This window comes from Tachyglossus aculeatus, chromosome 1 (assembly GCF_015852505.1).
Source record: "Tachyglossus aculeatus isolate mTacAcu1 chromosome 1, mTacAcu1.pri, whole genome shotgun sequence".
Taxonomy (NCBI): Eukaryota; Metazoa; Chordata; class Mammalia; order Monotremata; family Tachyglossidae; genus Tachyglossus; species Tachyglossus aculeatus.
The window spans coordinates 61,987,822-62,004,807 of record NC_052066.1 but is presented as its reverse complement, the minus strand read 5'-3'; the positions used below and the strand labels follow the sequence as shown (position 1 = coordinate 62,004,807).

At 44.9% G+C, this 16,986-nt stretch overlaps 1 protein-coding gene and 1 non-coding gene across 9 annotated transcripts in view; one reads left to right on the top strand and one right to left on the bottom strand.

The window, feature by feature from the left end:
• Nucleotides 1-16,986, bottom strand: part of TNIK (TRAF2 and NCK interacting kinase) — a 560,172-nt gene that overhangs the window by 22,329 nt on the left and 520,857 nt on the right. For all 8 annotated transcript variants that reach the window (XM_038749188.1, XM_038749204.1, XM_038749246.1 and 5 more), the window contains 3 exons: nt 11,946-12,060; nt 6,339-6,509; nt 5,983-6,126 (listed from right to left, as the gene is read on the bottom strand). In XM_038749188.1, coding sequence (XP_038605116.1) covers nt 5,983-6,126; nt 6,339-6,509; nt 11,946-12,060 — 430 coding nt within the window. The remainder of the gene's footprint in view (nt 1-5,982; nt 6,127-6,338; nt 6,510-11,945; nt 12,061-16,986) is intronic.
• Nucleotides 12,553-12,689, top strand: LOC119938091. The gene has a single exon (XR_005454345.1). It is a non-coding gene; the product is annotated as a small nucleolar RNA SNORA7 (small nucleolar RNA).

Genomic DNA, 16,986 nt, shown 5'->3' with positions numbered 1-16,986 from the left:
AACTTTCCTTGCTTTTCAGGCATTTTCCTGTCAGAGATTAGTTTCCTAAGTGGCCCGTTCTCAAATGCACTCTGGCAGGTACCGCTGATGTAATGAGCCATTTCTAAGCCCTCTCATTTCCTCTTCTCCCTCTCCCTTTTGCATCACCCTTGCACTTTGATTTTCACCCTTTACTCACCTCTCCTTCAACTCTTACATACATATCCATAATTTATTATTTGTATTAACGTCTGTCTCCCCCTCTAAACTGTAAACTTGCTGTGGTCAGAGAACATGTATACCGACACTGTTATACTGTACCCTCCCAAGCGCTTAACACAGTGCTCTGCATACAATAAGTGCTCAATAAGTATGATCGATTGATTTCTGCCCACCTCAGGGATATGTATTACAAGTCTGCTCACCACCTTGCCCATGCCCCTCACCTTAAGCACTGACTGAAAGATGGTTTTTCGACAACGGCCCCAGTGACGTATTCTATTCAACTACTGTAGGACAGGAATAAAAGGGGGGGAAAACAGGAAATTGCAATAATTTAAAGAAGGCAAATCTGGACTCTAATCAAGGAAACTAGCAGAGGAAAAGGAAATAGAATCAGTGATGTCACTTGGCTAGTTCAAAGTAACAGAATCCTAGGAAATCACAGAGCTTAATGAATAACCTCTAGGAATCAATCAATCAAATATTTTTACTGAGCACTTCCTGGGTAGAGAACAGTGTATTAAGTGCTTGGGAGAGTACAATATTACAGAGTGGGCAGACACATTCCCAGATATAAATGAATAAATAAATTATGGAAATGTACATAAGTGCTGGGGCTGAGGGAGGGGTGAATAAAAGGTGCAAATCCAAGTGCAAGGGTGATGCAGAAGAGTAAGCACTTAACAAATACCATTAAAAAAAAGAAATGAGGGTTTAATTGGGGAAGGTCTCTTGGAGGAGATATCCTTTTAATTAGGCTTTGAAGGTGGGTCCAGGTCTGAGCTCTTTTTCTTCCCTCCCAAGCCCTGTCCTCTCCCTGACTTTCCCGTCACTGTAGACGGCACTACCAACCTTCCCGTCTCACAAGCCCGCAACCTTGGTGTCATCCTCGACTCCGCCCTCTCATTCACCTCACACATCCAATCCGTCACCAAAACCCGCCGGTCTCACCTCCACATCATTGCCTAGATCCGCCCTTTCCTCTCCATCTAAACCATTACCTTGCTGGTTCAATCTCTCACCTGATCCCGACTGGATTACTGCATCAACCTCCTCTCTGATCTTCCAACTTCCTGTCTCTCCCCACTTCAATCTATACTTCACTCTGCTGCCCAGATTATCTTTGTACAGAAACGCTCTGGGCATGTCACTCCCCTCCTCAAAAATCTCAAGTGGTTGCCTATCAACTTTCGAATCAAGCAAAAACTCCTCACTCGGCTTCAAAGCTCTCCATCCCCTCGCCCCCTCCTACCTCACCTCCCTTCTCTCCTTCTCCAGCCCAGCCCGCACCCTCCGCTCCTCTGCCGCTAACCTCCTCACTGTACCTCGTTCTCACCTGTCCCGCCTTCAACCCTCAGCCCACATCCTCCCCCTGGCCTGGAATGCCCTCCCTCCACACATTTGCCAAACTAGCTCTCTTCCTCCCTTCAAGGCCCTACTGAGAGCTCACCTCCTCCAGGATGCCTTCCCAGACTAAGCCCCCTCCTTCCTTTCCCCCTCCTCGCTCTCCCCATACCCCCCACCTTACCTCCTCCCCCTCTCCACAGCAGCTGTATATATGTACATATGTTTGTACGTATTTATTACTCTATTTTATTTTATTTTATTCTGACAGTTTTGACACCTGTCTACATGTTTTGTTTTGCTGTCTGTCTCCCCCTTCTACACTGTGAGCCCGCTGTTGGGTAGGGACCATCTATCTATGTTGCCAACTTGTACTTCCCAAGCGCTTAGTCCAGCGCTCTGCACGCAGTAATCACTCAATAAATACGATTGAGTGAATGAACGAATGACTGAATGAATGAACGAAATCCTCTGTTGGATACAAAGAGGGAGGGCATCCCAGGCCAGAGGGCGAGAGGTCAGTGGTGAAATAGCCAAGATGAAGGTACAGTGAGTAGGTTGCCATGAAAAGAGCGAAGTGCGTGGGATGGTTGGAGGGGGAAATCAGTGAGAAAAAGTAGAAGGGGGCAAGGAGACTGGGTACTTTAAAGCTGAAGGTAAGGAGCAGGAAATGGGGAGGAACTGAACAGGAGGAACAAAATACAATGAAACCTCATTAGACCAGAGGCTTGGGACTCTGATTGAAGAAGTTAAGAGCTTGTCTACTCCCAGTCAGTCAGTCAGTCAGTCAGTTGTATTTATTGAGCGCTTACTGTGTGCAGAACACTGTTCTAGGCCCTTGGGAGAGTATAATACAACAATAAACAGACACATTCCCTGCCGTCAACGAGCTTACAGTCTAGAGGGAACTTGCAGTCTAGAAACTGGAAACAAGGGGAGTCTTTCTCCAGCCACAACTCCCTTGGGTCATTTGCTGGTTTCCCCAAATGCAGCACCTCATGCAGGGGAAATGGACTCGGGAATGACTCACCATCCACTGATTCCGCTAGGCTTGTAACCACTGGGCTGTAAACTCCTTGAGAGCAGGAACTGTGCTTCTCTACCAGTGGCCTAGTGACTTGTGAGTCAGAGGACCTGGGTTCTAATCCTAGCTCTGCCACTTGCCTGCTGTGTGACCTGGGGAAAGTCACTTAATTCTCTGTGCTTCAGTTTCCTCATCTGTAAAATGGGGTTTCAAAGTCTGTTCTCCCTCCTTCTTGACTGTGAGCCCCTTGTGGGACAGGTGCTGCTTCTGACCTGTGTCTGATTATCCTGCATCTATCCCAGAGGTTAGAGCAGTGCTTGGCACATGGTAAGCGCTGAAATACCATAAAAAAATCCCCAAACTAATCTACGCTCCCAAGAACTTATTATGGTGCTCTACACACAGTAAGCACCCAATAAACACCATTGATTGATGGATTAATTAACTTCAGCAAGACTCTATTCCCTACTGGAATTAGGAGAGGCTGATGCGTTGCCATGGAAAAAGATGTATTTTCTGACACTGTTTACCTTTATTCATTTCAGTGCACCAAACCCTGGAATAAAACCAGTTCTGTGTCAAAGGCAGTAAAAACAGATTAATCATAGGGTCAATGCACCTTTCATTCATTTCTTAACATTAATAATATAACAAAATAAACTTACACTCCTATTTTCGTTTCTTTCTATCACTATTATTTTCACTGGTTATGGAGAAATGCCACCCTCATTAAAACCATGTCATTCCCATATAAAAAGATCTAAAAAATGAATTTTCCAGGCAGCTGCAGGGTTGCCTTTTATACAAGGTATATATGGGTGCTGAGAAGCTTACTGGTTTACCAAATTAAGAATCAACAAATGTTCAGGAAATAGAGTTATCCAGAATAATCCAAGTGCTACACTGAAGTAACTGTTTACGTTAGTAGTCAGAAGGAGTTCAGTCGCGGGGAATCTCTCAAATCCTACAATATTTTAAACAGGAAAATTAACTGAGACTCCCTGCAGTCCAGAGTCCTGGTGAAAAGTAACGATTAAAGGGGAACAAAAATCATATTGGAGAAAAGTTCCAACTATCTCAAAACTCGTCAAGACCCCAATCCACATTTCCTTATGTTTTTGTCCACCCATGAGATGCCTGTTAAGGACAAAGAAATGAGGATGGGCAAAAAGAACTGAGGATTAGATCCTTCTGAATTAGTACCTAAAACAGAGAGGGATATTGAAAATTTAACAGGTCATGAATGAGCAGTCCATAGGGTCGGTCTGTAGTTAGGAGAAGCAGCATGGCTTAGTGGAAAGAACCCGGGCTTGGGAGTCAGAGGTCTTGGGTTCTAATCCCAGCTCTGCCACTTGTCAGCTGTGTGACTCTGGGCAAGTCACTTCACTTCTCTGTGCCTCATTTACCTCATCTGTAAAATGGGGATTAAGACTGTGAGCCCCCACGTAGGACAACCTGATTACCTTATACCTACCCCAGTGCTTAGAATAGTACTTGGCACATAGTAAGCGCTTAACAAATACCATAATTATTAATTAGGAGGGAAAAGTGGAATGACCAAGAGCCTGGGAGTCAGATGGACCAGGGTTCTAATCCCGATCTACCAGCTGCTTGCTATGTGACCTTGGGCAAGTCACTTAACTTCTTGAGGTCTCAGTTTCCTCAACTGTAAAATGGGGATACCTGTTCTCCCTCCTACTTAGACTGTGAGCCCTGAGGGACAGGAACTGTATCTGACCTAATTAACTTGTACCTACCTGAGCACTCAGAACAGTGTTTGACACATAGTAAGCGCTTATGCCATTAAATAAAATGCCCCTTTAACTGCCTCTGAATCCTTGGGGCAGTGAGTTCAATTTTGGCAATAAGTGTTCCTTTATCAAATTTTTTTCCTAGTTGCAATTTAACTGAATCGCCCAACACTGAATTATAATCATGAGTAGCTGCTAGCCCAATATGTTAAAATTCTCCACATAAGTAAATGCAAACATTTCTCTTGAGGAAATGGAGCTGGAAATTATATTCTGAACATCCTCTCCTCCTTATTTTTTCCCTCAAAGGCTTCTCTTATCATGTGCTATCTAAAGCTATTCAATAAACTATAGCTTCTAGCTCCAAGATTGAAATCTGGAGACAATTTTTGGAGGCAGGTAAGAGGATAACGCAGTGCTATTGCTAGCAGCGTGGCTCAGTGGCAAGGGCCCAAGCTTGGGAGTCAGAGGTTATGGGTTCTAATCCCGGCTCTGCCATTTGTCAGCTGTGTGACCTTGGGCAAGTCACAACTTCTCTGTGCCCCAGTTCCCTCATCTGTAAAATGAGGATTAAGACTGTGAGCCCCATGTGGGACAACCTGATTACTTTGTATCTACCCCAGCACTTAGAATAGTGCTTGACACATAGTAAGCGCTTCACAAATACCACCATTATTATTATTATTACTTCTACTATGCTGATTCACTATAACAAAAGGACATGCATTCTTTAGGACAATGAATTAAAAATAAAGGATATTGGTTTCCCCTTTTAAAAAAAATGGTATCTGTTAAGTGTTTACTGTGTGCCAGACACCGAACTAAGTGTTGAGGTAGATACAAGACAATCAGGTAGGATACAGTCTGTGTCTGTAACTGAAGCACAGAGAATAATAATAATAATAATAATGGCATTTATTAAGCACTTACTATGTGCAAAGCACTGTTCTAAGCACTGGGGAGGTTACAAGGTGATCAGGCTGTCCCACGGGGGCTCACAGTCTTAATCCCCATTTTACAGATGAGGTAACTGAGGCTCAGAGAAGTTAAGTGACTTGCCCAAGGTCACACAGCAGACTTGTGGTGGAGCCGGGATTCGAACCCATGACCTCTGACTCCAAAGCCCATGCTCTTTCCGCTGAGCCATGCTGCTTAACTTCTAGAGAAGTTAAGTGACTTGCCCAAAGTCATGCAGCAGACAAGTGGTGGAACTGGGATTAGAACCCAGGTCCTCGCTCTTTCCACTAGGTCACTTTTAGTTCAGAATGTGGTACTATTTTCAGGCTTGGTTGGTTGAACTAACATTTCCTCTGGCTATCATGAATACTAAGCCAGGCAGTGGGCCATTTTCTAATCGTATTTGTTAAGTGTTCATTATGTGCCAGGCACTGTGGTAGATACAAGCTAATCAGGTTGGACATGGTCCACGTCCCACAGGGGGCTCAGAGTATTTATCCCCATTTTGCAGATGAGGGACCTGAGGCACACCAAAGTGCAGTGACTTGCCCAAGTTCAAACAGCAGAAAAGTGGCGAAGCTTGAATTAGAACCCAGGTTCTCTGACTCTCAGGATCTTCCTTCTTCTTCGGGCTGGGGTTGGGAATCTGGTCTATTTCTCTGTGGAAATCAGAGCCTTGAATAGTCAGTTTGCACTTTAGCCTACCTGATATTGTCACCAGGACATTGAGTCCCTCCAAAACATCCATCTGCTGGAACCGTCTCCTGTTGATAAGGTTGTACACCTTCCCTTGGCCACTGCGGTCCAAAAGCATTAGTCCGTTTTCGGTTCCCACAAGCAGGTTTACTCCTATACATTCAAAATGCACAAACAGGAGCTCAATTAAATCCATCGTATTTATTGAGTACTCACCGTGTGCACTGTAGTGAGTTTTGGGGAGAGTACAATCTAACAGGGTTGATGGATGAGTTTTCCGGCCACAAGGATCTTGGAATGTAGTTTGCAGAATAACTATCTTTTGTAGGACATAAGGGCTGATGGAATGCGTCATCTCAACTTACCCCATAGAGCAGCACAGAGTATTTCTGAATTGAAGCGCTTCTTGTATTTCCTAATCTCTGGGGTGTCACTGTGAGGTCGGATATTGGTAGGATTCACATTTACTACTGAGATTTTTCTGGCTTCGTTCAGTTTGGCCTGTTCTTGCCTCAGTAGTTCACTGGTAAACAGAGCTGCAAAAGACAGAATTAGCAACTTTATCGGAATGATGATCACGAGCTGGTCATGAGGTTTAAAAGGTTTGGTCAAGTCACTTAACTTCTCTGGGCCTTGGTTTCTTCATCTGTAAAAATGGGGATGAAAGACCTGTTCTCCCTCCCTCTTAGACTGTACATCTGTAATTTATTTATATCTGCAAATTGATCATTTATATTAATGTCTGTCTCCCCCTATAGACTGTAAGTTGGTTGTGGACAGGGGATGTGACTGTTTATTGTTGTACTGTATCATCACTCGTATTTATTGAGCGCTTACTATGTGCAGAGCACTGTACTAAGCGCTTGAGAAATACAAATTAGCAACATAACTCTCCCAAGCACTTAGTACAGTGCTCTGCATACTGTAAGCACTCAATAAATACAACTAACTGAAAGCTCTGTGTGGGACTGTGTCCAGCCAGATTATCTTGTGTCTACCCCAGTACTTGGCACGTTGTGAATAGTTAACAAATACGACCACTATTATTAAGAGAAAAGACAAAAATGAGGAGGGCGGGGAAGCTCCTCTTTTACCCTTTCTTAAGGAAGGAGGAAGGAGTACGTGATGGGCCACCCTGACCCTCGGGCCAGCGACTTTCGGGTAGGCGCGGGGCACAGGGGAGTATCCCAAGAGGGACACGGATTAGCCATGTTAGCTCCTGAAGAGGTGGAGGGACAGCCGTGTCACATTAGAAGAGTCAGAGGGAATGGGAAAGGTGACAGAGAGGGATTATCGTTGTCTTGTACTCTCCCAAGCGCTAAGTACAGTGCTCTGCATACAGTAAGCGCTCAATAAATATGACTGAATGAGTGAATGAATGAAACAGGTGCTCCCTGGAGGCTAGGCAACTGCAGGCGTTTTGTGGGCAGGCAATATGTCTGTTTATTGCATGGCGTAGTAGTGGATAGAGCTCGGGAAAGGGAGTCAAAAGGACCTGGGTTCTAATCCCGGCTCCGCCACTTGTCTGCTGTGTGACCTTGGGCAAGTCGCTTTGCTTCTCCAGGCCTCAGTGACCTCAACTGTAAAATGGGGATTGAGACTGTGAGCCCCATGTGGGACAGGGGCTGTGTCCAACCTGATTTGCTTGTATCCACCCCAGCGCTTGTACAGTGCCTGGCACTAAGTAAGCACTTAACAAATTCCATGATTATTATTATTATTATTATTGAGGAGAAAATGTTGCAAGTAGCAGGGAAACGTTACTAGAACACTTACCCAAATTACACCCTCAGGGAGGCTTCCCTGGGAAACTAATCAATCAATGGTATTTATTGAGTGCCTACTGTATGCAGAACACTGTGCTAAGCGCATGGAAGAGTACATTACATTACAGTACAGCCCACGTCCTAACCCTGGCCTGGAATGCCCTCCCTCCACACATCCACCAAACTAGCTCTCTTCCTCCCTCAAGGCCCTACTGAGAGCTCACCTCCTCCAGGAGGCCATCCCAGACTGAGCCCCCTTTGTCCTCTCCTCCTCCTCATCCCCCCATCTGCCCTACCTCCTTCCCCTCCCCACAACATTTGCATATACTTGTACAGATTTATTACTCTATTTTACTTGTACATATTTCTATTCTGTTTATTTTGTTCTATTTATTCTAATGATTTTGACACCTGTCTACATGTTTTGTTTTGTTGTCTGTCTCCCCCTTCTAGACTGTGAGCCCGTTGTTGGGTAGGGACCGTCTCTGTATGTTGCCGACTTGTACTTCCCAAGCGCTTAGTACAATGCTCTGCACACAGTAAGCGCTCAAGAAATATGATTGAATGAATGAATGAATTACAACAGAGTCAGCAGACGTGTTCCTAGCCCTCAAGTTTACAGACAGGTGGGAAGAGGAGAATTTATACTGTAAACCCAGATTAGAGGTGGAGGCAGAACTAGAATAACGAGTAACTCTGAAATTCAGCGGTCAACAACCCCCAGTTTTGCCTTGCTCCTCCCCAGCCCTGCCTTCAGCTCTGTTGGGGCTTCTCCCCATTGCTGCCCCTTGTCTAGAGGCAGCGTGGCCCAGTGGAAAGAGCACGGGAATGAGAGTCAGAGGATCTGCGTTCTAATCCCGGCTCCACCATTTATCTGCTGTGTGGCCCTGGGCAAGTCACTTAACTTCTCCGCTGCAAAATGAGGATTTAATGACTGACAGTCAGAGGACCTGTGTTCTAATCCCAGCTCCACCACATGTGTTGTGTGACCTTGGGCAAGTCATTTAGTTTCTCCATTATCCCAGTTCCCTCTCCTGCAAAATGGGGATTCAATTCCTGTTCATTCATTCATTCAATCGTATTTACTGAGCGCTTATGGTGTGCACAGCACTGTACTAAGCACTTGGGAAGTACAATTCAGCAACAAATAGAGACAATTCCTGCCCACAATGGGCTCCTCTCCCTCTTATTTAGACTGAGCTCCATGCGGAACCCAGCATCTTGCATCTTGAACCTTGCATCTACTCCAGCGCTCGACACATAGTAAGTGCTTAACAAATACCACAATTACTATTATCATTATCGTTATTATTTCTCCAAAACGTATCTTGAATCTCCATCTTTCCTCACATTCCTCTTCGGGAATCACAAATTGGAATGTTTCAACTGCTTCCTTCTCTTTCAGCTTATCTTGCCAATCATTCTAAAGTGCCACTGGGAAAATCCCTTTTGTTGGGGCAGTGCTGATGAGCTCATCTCCTTCCCCAGACCCTCCACATCATGAACAAGATCAATAAATGGAGTCTTGCCCCTCACCCTGTGTCTTTCAGCGTGGCTTTCAGCAATGCAGCTGGGTAATAAAGCTGGGGCTTGTGAGTTAGGGGCGCAGTTCACACATTGTGGAACGGAGGCAACAGCACAGGAGGGCCGTGAACTCAATTTATCAGCACCAGTAGAAATTTAATAGGGGTTTAAAAGTAAAGATGCAAATTGCAAGAAAGCACGAATTTGAAGATCAAGAGTGACAGGTTTGACCACGTTTTCCAGTTAATTTTTAAGTTAATAGCCAAAGGGCGGTCTATCCTTTCAGACTTTCTTGGAAGTGATTTTAGCTAGGGTGTGTAATGCCGCCAACTTCTTTTCCCCTGTTTTGGAAAGGATTGGTTTAAAAAACATTTCAAAAACCAATTTCCCATTTTGACTTAGTAAGTAGGATTTCATGACTGGTGGGTCTCAGAGGATTTGGTATGCTACCAATAAATCAAAGGCTTATTCAAGTTCTTCACACAACCAGACATCACTCTTGGAAATTTACAGCACAATTAGTTGTCCTAGAATGTGGTGTTGTGTTCTTACAGAAGCCCACATTAAGGAAGACTCGTGTTCCAGGACTGGACGGTTTAATCTGACAGCACGTAGCACTGTATCCAGGTAGGCTGCAGAATGGAGAATTCTGGGGTAGATACAAGCTAATTCATTCATTCAGTCATAGTTATTGAGCACTTACCATGTGCAGAGCACTGTACTAATAAGCACTTGGGAAGTACACGTCGGCAACATATAGAGACGGTCCCTACCCAACAATGGGCTCACAGTCTAGAAGGGGGAGACAGACAACAAAACAAAACATGGACGCAGACCATGTCCCACATGGGGCTTACAGTATTAATGCCCATTTTATAGATGAGGTAACTGAGGCACAGAGAAATTAAGTGACTTGTCCAAGGTCACCCAGCCGACAAGTGCCAGAGCCACTTCTCTGGCAGAACTGGATAGGCTCCTTTAAAGTCCGCAAGTCCCAGAGAGAGAGTCTCTCCCTGAAGACTTGGAACTCTCTGGGCTATAACAAGAAGCTGAATGGAAAAGATGCAGGTAATAAAGAAAAGCAGTGTGGCCTACTGGAAAAAAAAAAAAACCTGGGCCTGGGGGTTGGAAGACTTGGGTTCTAAACACGGCTCTGCCACTTGTTTTCTGTAAGACTTTGGGAAAGTCATTGAACTTCTCTGTGCCTCAGTTCCCACATCTGTAGTGCTTAGTACAGTGCTTGGCACATAGCACTTAACGAATACCACAATTAAAATGGGGTTTAAAGCTGTGAGCCTATTTGGGATAGGGACTGTGTCCAACCTGATTATCTTGTACCTATGTTGGCCAGTGACTGACACAGAATAAGCATTTAGCAAACACCAGAAACAAATCAATGATTTATTTTAGAAAGTCTAAAAACCAGGCTTTGCTTCTGAGTCACAGTTTACTACATTACAGGGTGAGGTTCCTCAGTCAACCAATCAGTTAATGATATTTCCTGAGTGCTTAATGTGTGCAGAGCACTGTACTAAGCAACTGGGAACAGAGTTAAAAGACTTGAAATAGTGGATAGAGCATGGGCCTGGGAGTAAGAAGGTCATGGGTTCTAATCTTGGCTCTGCCACTTGTCTGCTGCGTGGCCTTGGGCAAGTCACTTCACTTCTCGGTGCCTCAGTTACCTCACCTGCAAAATGGGATTGGGATTGAGACTGTGAGCCCCACGTAGGACAGGGACTGTGTCCAACCTGATTTACTTGTAGCCACCCCAGCGCTTAGTAGGGTGCCTGGCACATCGTAAGCGCTTACCAAACACCATAGTTATTATTATTATTAGACATGTTCCTTGCCCACCAGAAGCTTATAATCTAGATGGCTAGACAGGCATTAAAATAAATTATGGATATGTACATATCCATCATTAACTGATTGACTGACTGGGGAATTCACCCTGTAATGCAGTAAACTTTGACCCAGAAGCAACACCTGGTTTTTAGGCTTGCTAAAATATAATATTGATTTTTTTATGGTATTTGCTACGTGCTTATTATGTGCCAGACACTGGCCAGGGTAGGTACAAGATAATCAGGTTGGACACAATCCCTGTCCTCAATGGGCTTGTGGCTTTATTCCCCATTTTAACAACAATAATAATTGTGGTATTTGTTAAGAACTTACTATGTGCCAAACACTGTACTAAGCGCTACAGATGAGTGTTGTGTGGCTGAGGGTGGAGTGAATAAATATCAAGGACAACGCAGAAGGGGGAGGAATTGGGAAACAGCGTGGTTTAGTGGAAAGAGCAGGGGCTTGGGAGTCAGAGGTCCCAGCTCCTTCACTTGTCAGCTGGGTGAATTTGGGCAAGTCACTTCACTTCTCTGTGCCTCAGTTACCTCATCTGTAAAATGGGGATTAAGACTGTGAGCCCCACGTGGGGCGACCTGATTGGCTTGTGTCTACCCCTGTAATTAGAACATAATAAAGGCTTAACAAATACCATTATTATTATTACTGAGAGAGGGAGAAGTCAGCCAGTCAGCCATATTGATTGTGCATTTACTGTGTGCAGAGCACTGCACTAGCACTTGGGAGAGTACGATACAACAGTAAACGACATATTATCTGCCCATAACGAGTTTACAGTCTAGAAGGGGCAAGAAATCAAGGCCTCCTTCAACTTACCTGTAGCAGATGATTCCTCATCGTCATCATCATCGTCATCAGTTGGTGACGTCTGGTACACTCTGGGGTCAACGAACGGAGTAAAGGATGCTTTGGTACTGCTCCCAATGCCGTACTATCAAATAACCAACAAGATAAGAGCTCAGTAACCGTTACTGCCAGAGGGAAAAACAAATAGCCCAGACTTAAACATAAAGATTAATCTCTAAGTTTTCCACCATCCTGGTTATCCATATCGATCACTAAATCAGTGGTATTTATTGAGCACTTCCAATATACAGAGCACTGTCCTAAACACTTAGGAGGGTTCAATAGTGCCTGGCACTAGTAAGTGCTGAACGAATGCCATAAAAAAGAAACAGAGTTCAAAGAGACGATCCCTGCCCTAAAGGAGAGAATAATCTAGAAGGGAAGATAAAGCAACAGAGTATCAGGGAATTCATTCATTCATTCAATCGTATTTATTGAGTGCTTACTGTGTGCAGAGCACTGTACTAAGTGCTTGGGAAGTACAAGTCGGCAACATATAGAGTCGGTCCCTGCCCAACAACGGGCTGCTAAGGGGATGGTGAGCTGGGATGAATATCAAAGTGCTAAGAGGGTATGCCCCCTCTCAGGGTCGACCCGGAGAGTTTCCAGTACTCTACCAGTTTCGGCTTTGGGAGGGAGAGTCAAGCAGAGGCCTACCCATTCCATTCCTAGCTTGGCCAGTGGCTAGCCAGTGGAAGGCCATCTGCTACAAGTCAAAATTCAGACACGCTGAGCATCAGCAGGATGGGAGAGAGTCGAGGGTGGAGACCTGAGTTTACTGCTCAGAAGGCGGCAACAGTCAACCACTTCTGCATTTTTACCAAGAAAACTCTATGGATCCACTACCAGATTGACTGCAGATGGAGAGTGGGGCGTACTGGGAGAGATGTATCTGTGGTGTTGCTATGGGGCAGAAACGACGCAACAAGACAAAAGGGGGTATGGCCTCAAGTATGTGGGTGATGCAGAAGTGAGGACAGAAAGAGTAGGGAAGTGAGAGGCTAATCAGGGAAGGCTTCCTGGAGGAGACAAGGCTTTAGTAAAGGCTCTGAAAATGGTGAAAGCAGTCCATACTCAGCCACCTAACGGGAGTGCTATTTTATTATTTTCCTGAGAAAAAGTAATCACTGACCATTAGGTAAGAATAATGATAATGGCATTTTTTAAGCGCTTACTATGTGCAAAGCACTGTTCTAATGCTGGGGAGGTTACAAGGTGACCAGGTTGTCCCACAGGGAGCTCACAGTCATAATCCCCATTTTACAGATGAGGTTACTGAGGCACAGAGAAGTGAAGTGACTTGCCCAAAGTCACATACTGACAACTGGAGGAGCTGGGATTTGAACCCATGACCTCTGACTCCAACGCCCGGGCTCTTTCCACTGAGCCACGCTGCTTCCATACTTTTGGCCTTTTGGCCCATTCCACATATTCCAGACCCATGATGTTTTCTACTTGCTCTATCAATCAATGAGCACATAATGTTTGCAGAGCACTGTACTGTTAGGAAAGCAAGATACAACAGAGTTGGTAGACGCAATCCCTGTATGGTCAGATCTACATCTCCAGCCCTGATCTCTCTCCCTTTCTGCAGCCTCGCATTACTTCCTGCCTTCAAGACATCTCTACTTGCGTGTCCTCCCATCACCTCACCTTAACAAGTCCAAAACAGAACTCCTCATCTTCCCACCCAAACCCTGTCCCCCACCTGACTTTCCCATCACCGTGGATGGCACCATCATCCTTCCCATCTCACAAGCCCAAAACCCTGGCGTTATCCTTGACTCCTCTCTCACAACCCACATATTCAGTCCATCACTAAATTCTCTCAGTTCCACCTTCACAACATCGTCAAAATCTGCCCTTTCCTCGCCATCCAAATTCCTACCACATTAATCCAATCACTTTTCTCTCCCGCTTTGATTACTGCATCAGCTTCCTTGTTGGCCTCCTAGCCTCCTGGTTCTCCCCACTCCAGTCCATACTTCACTCTGCTGCCTGGATCATTTTTCTACAAAAACGTTCAGTCCGTGTTTCCCCACTCTTCAATAACCTCCACTGGTTGCCCATCCACCTCAGCATTAAATACAAATTCCTAACCATTGGCACTGGCTTTAAATCACTCAATCACCTAGCCCGCTCCTACCTTATCTTGCCACTCTCCTAGTGAATCCCAGCTGCACACTTCATTCCTTTAATACTAATCTTCTTACTGTGCCTCATTTTCATCTATCTCACCACCGACCTCTCGCCCACTTCCACAACGAGCTTTATACTTGTCTGCCACGTGACCGTGGGTAAGTCACTTAATTTCTCTGTGCCTCAGTTAAATTGGGGACTAAATCATATATTCCCTCCAATTTAGATTGTGAGCCCCTTTCGGGACAGGGCTTGTGTCCAACTTGATTATCTTGTATCTACTCCAGTGCTTAGTAGTGTCTGACACACAGTAAGCACTTAATAATAATGATGGCATTTACTAAGCGCTTACTATGTGCAAATCACTGTTCTAAGCACTGGGGAGGTTACAAGGTGATCAGGTTGTCCCATGGGGGGTGCTCGCAGTCTTAATCCCCATTTTGCAGTTGAGGTAACTGAGGCACAGGGAAGTTAAGTGACTGCCCCAAAGTCACACAGTTGACAATTGGTGGAGCCGGGATTTGAACCCATGACCTCTGACCCCAAAGCCCAGGCTTTTTAATGAGTACCATAAAAAAGTCACCACGACACAACAGTCTCGGAGATATAGTATGTACTTGCAGAAAACAATCGCCGTACCTACACATTGCAGGACCTCATTGGTCAAACAAAATCTGCCACTTTTCTGCTGTGTGACCATGGGGAAGTCACTTCGCTTCTCTGTGCCTTCAGTTACCCCAACTTTAAAATGAGAGCCCTTCGTGGGACAAGGACTCTGATCAACCTAACTTGTGTCTATCTCAGTCTTTAGTACAGCAAGTAAGTGATGGTATTTGTCAAACACTTACTATGTGTTCAAGTGCTGGGGTAGATATAAGGTAAACAGGTTGTCCCACCTGGGTCTCACTGTCTCAATCCCCATTTTACAGATGAGGTAACTGAGGCACAGAGAAGTTAAGTGATTTGCCCAAAGTCACACAGTTGACAGGTGGCGGAGCCAGGACTGGAACCCACGACCTTTGACTCCCAAGCCTGGGATTTTTCTACTAAGCCACGTACAGTGTCTGGCCTATAGTAGTAAGCTCTCTTCCTCCCTTCAAGGCCCTACTGAGAGCTCACCTCCTCCAGGAGGCCTTCCCACACTGAGCCCCCTCCTTCCTCTCCCCCTCGTCTCCCTCTCCATCTCCCCCGTCTTACCTCCTTCCCTTCCCCACAGCACCTGTATATATGTATATATGTTTGTACATATTTATTACTCTATTTATTTATTTATTTATTTTACATATCTATTGTATTTATTTTATTTTGTTAATATGTTTGATTTTGTTCTCTGTCTCCCCTTTCTAGACTGTGAGCCCACTGTTGTGTAGGGACTGTCTCTATATGTTGCCAACTTGTACTTCCCAAGCGCTTAGTACAGTGCTCTGCACACAGTAAGCGCTCAATAAATACGATTGATTGATTGATTGATTGACCAAAAAAACCATAAAAAAATCAATCCATGGTATTTTTGGGCACGTACTATGTGAAGAACACTGAACTAAGTGCTTAAGAGAGGCTTCATTCATTCATTCAATCGTATTTATTGAGCGCTTACTGTGTGCAGAGCACTGAACTAGCCACTTGGTAAGTCCAAGTCGGCAACATATAGAGACGGTCCCTACCCAACAACGGGCTCACAGTCTCAAGACATGCAATTGGGAATGTGGAAGGTGGAATGCCAAAGCTGAAGGGATTCAAGGCTATGCAGATTAAGGAACCAAGACCCTTTGATAATAACGACAGTAATAGTAAGTGTGGTATTTGTTAAACTCTGACTGTGTGCCAGGCACTTTTCTAGGCTCTGGGGTAGATACAAGGTAACTGGGTTGGGCACAGGCCCTGTCCCACACAGGGCTCACAGTCTTAGAGAAGTAGTGTGGCTCAGTGGAAACAGCCCGGGCTTGGGAGTCAGAGGTCGTGGGTTCTAATCCCGGCTCCACCACTTGTCAGCTGTGTGACTTTGGACAAGTCACTTCACTTCTCTGTGCCTCAGTTACCACATCTGGAAAATGGGGATTAAGACTGTGAGCCCCACTTGGGACAACCTGATCACCCTCTATCCTCCACAGCGCTTAGAACAGTGCTTTGGACACAGTATTCATTCATTCATTCAATCGTATTTAGTGAGCGCTTACTGTGTGCAGAGCACTGTACTAAGCGCTTGGGAAGTACAAGTTGGCAACATATACAGATGGTCCCTACCCAACAATAGGCTCACAGTCTAGAAGGGGGAGACAGAAGACAAAACAAAACATGTGGACAGGTGTCATCAAAATAAATAGAAAGAAAGCTAATAAGTGCTTAACAAATGCCATTATTATTATTATTATTGTTATTAATCCCCATTTTACAAATGAGGGAACTGAGGCACAGAGAAGTGAAGTGACTTGCCCAAAGACACACAGCTCACAAGTGGCAGAGCTAGATTAGAACTCAGGTCCTCTGGCTCCCAGGCCCATATTCTATCCACCAGGATGTTACATTACCCAGCATTCATTCATTTATTCATTCACTCATTTGTATTTATTGAGTGCTTACTTTGTGCAGAGCACTGTACTAAGCATTTGGAAAGTACAATTCAGCAACAAATAAAGACAATTCCTGCCCAGCCATCATGGTATGTAAGATGAGTGAAGTGAGCTCCGGCCTCAACGCAGGAAAAAATCCCGCAGAGACGGCAACTGCATTTTGATATTCTCCTCAACACACCTTCTATCGATGAAGGTGAATCTCTGGAAATATGGAAATCTTTCCCCTGTGCCAAATTACGGCACTGTCCCACTTCCTGAAGGAGACATTTCAGCTGTGAGGCTCATGAAAAATGGCAGGT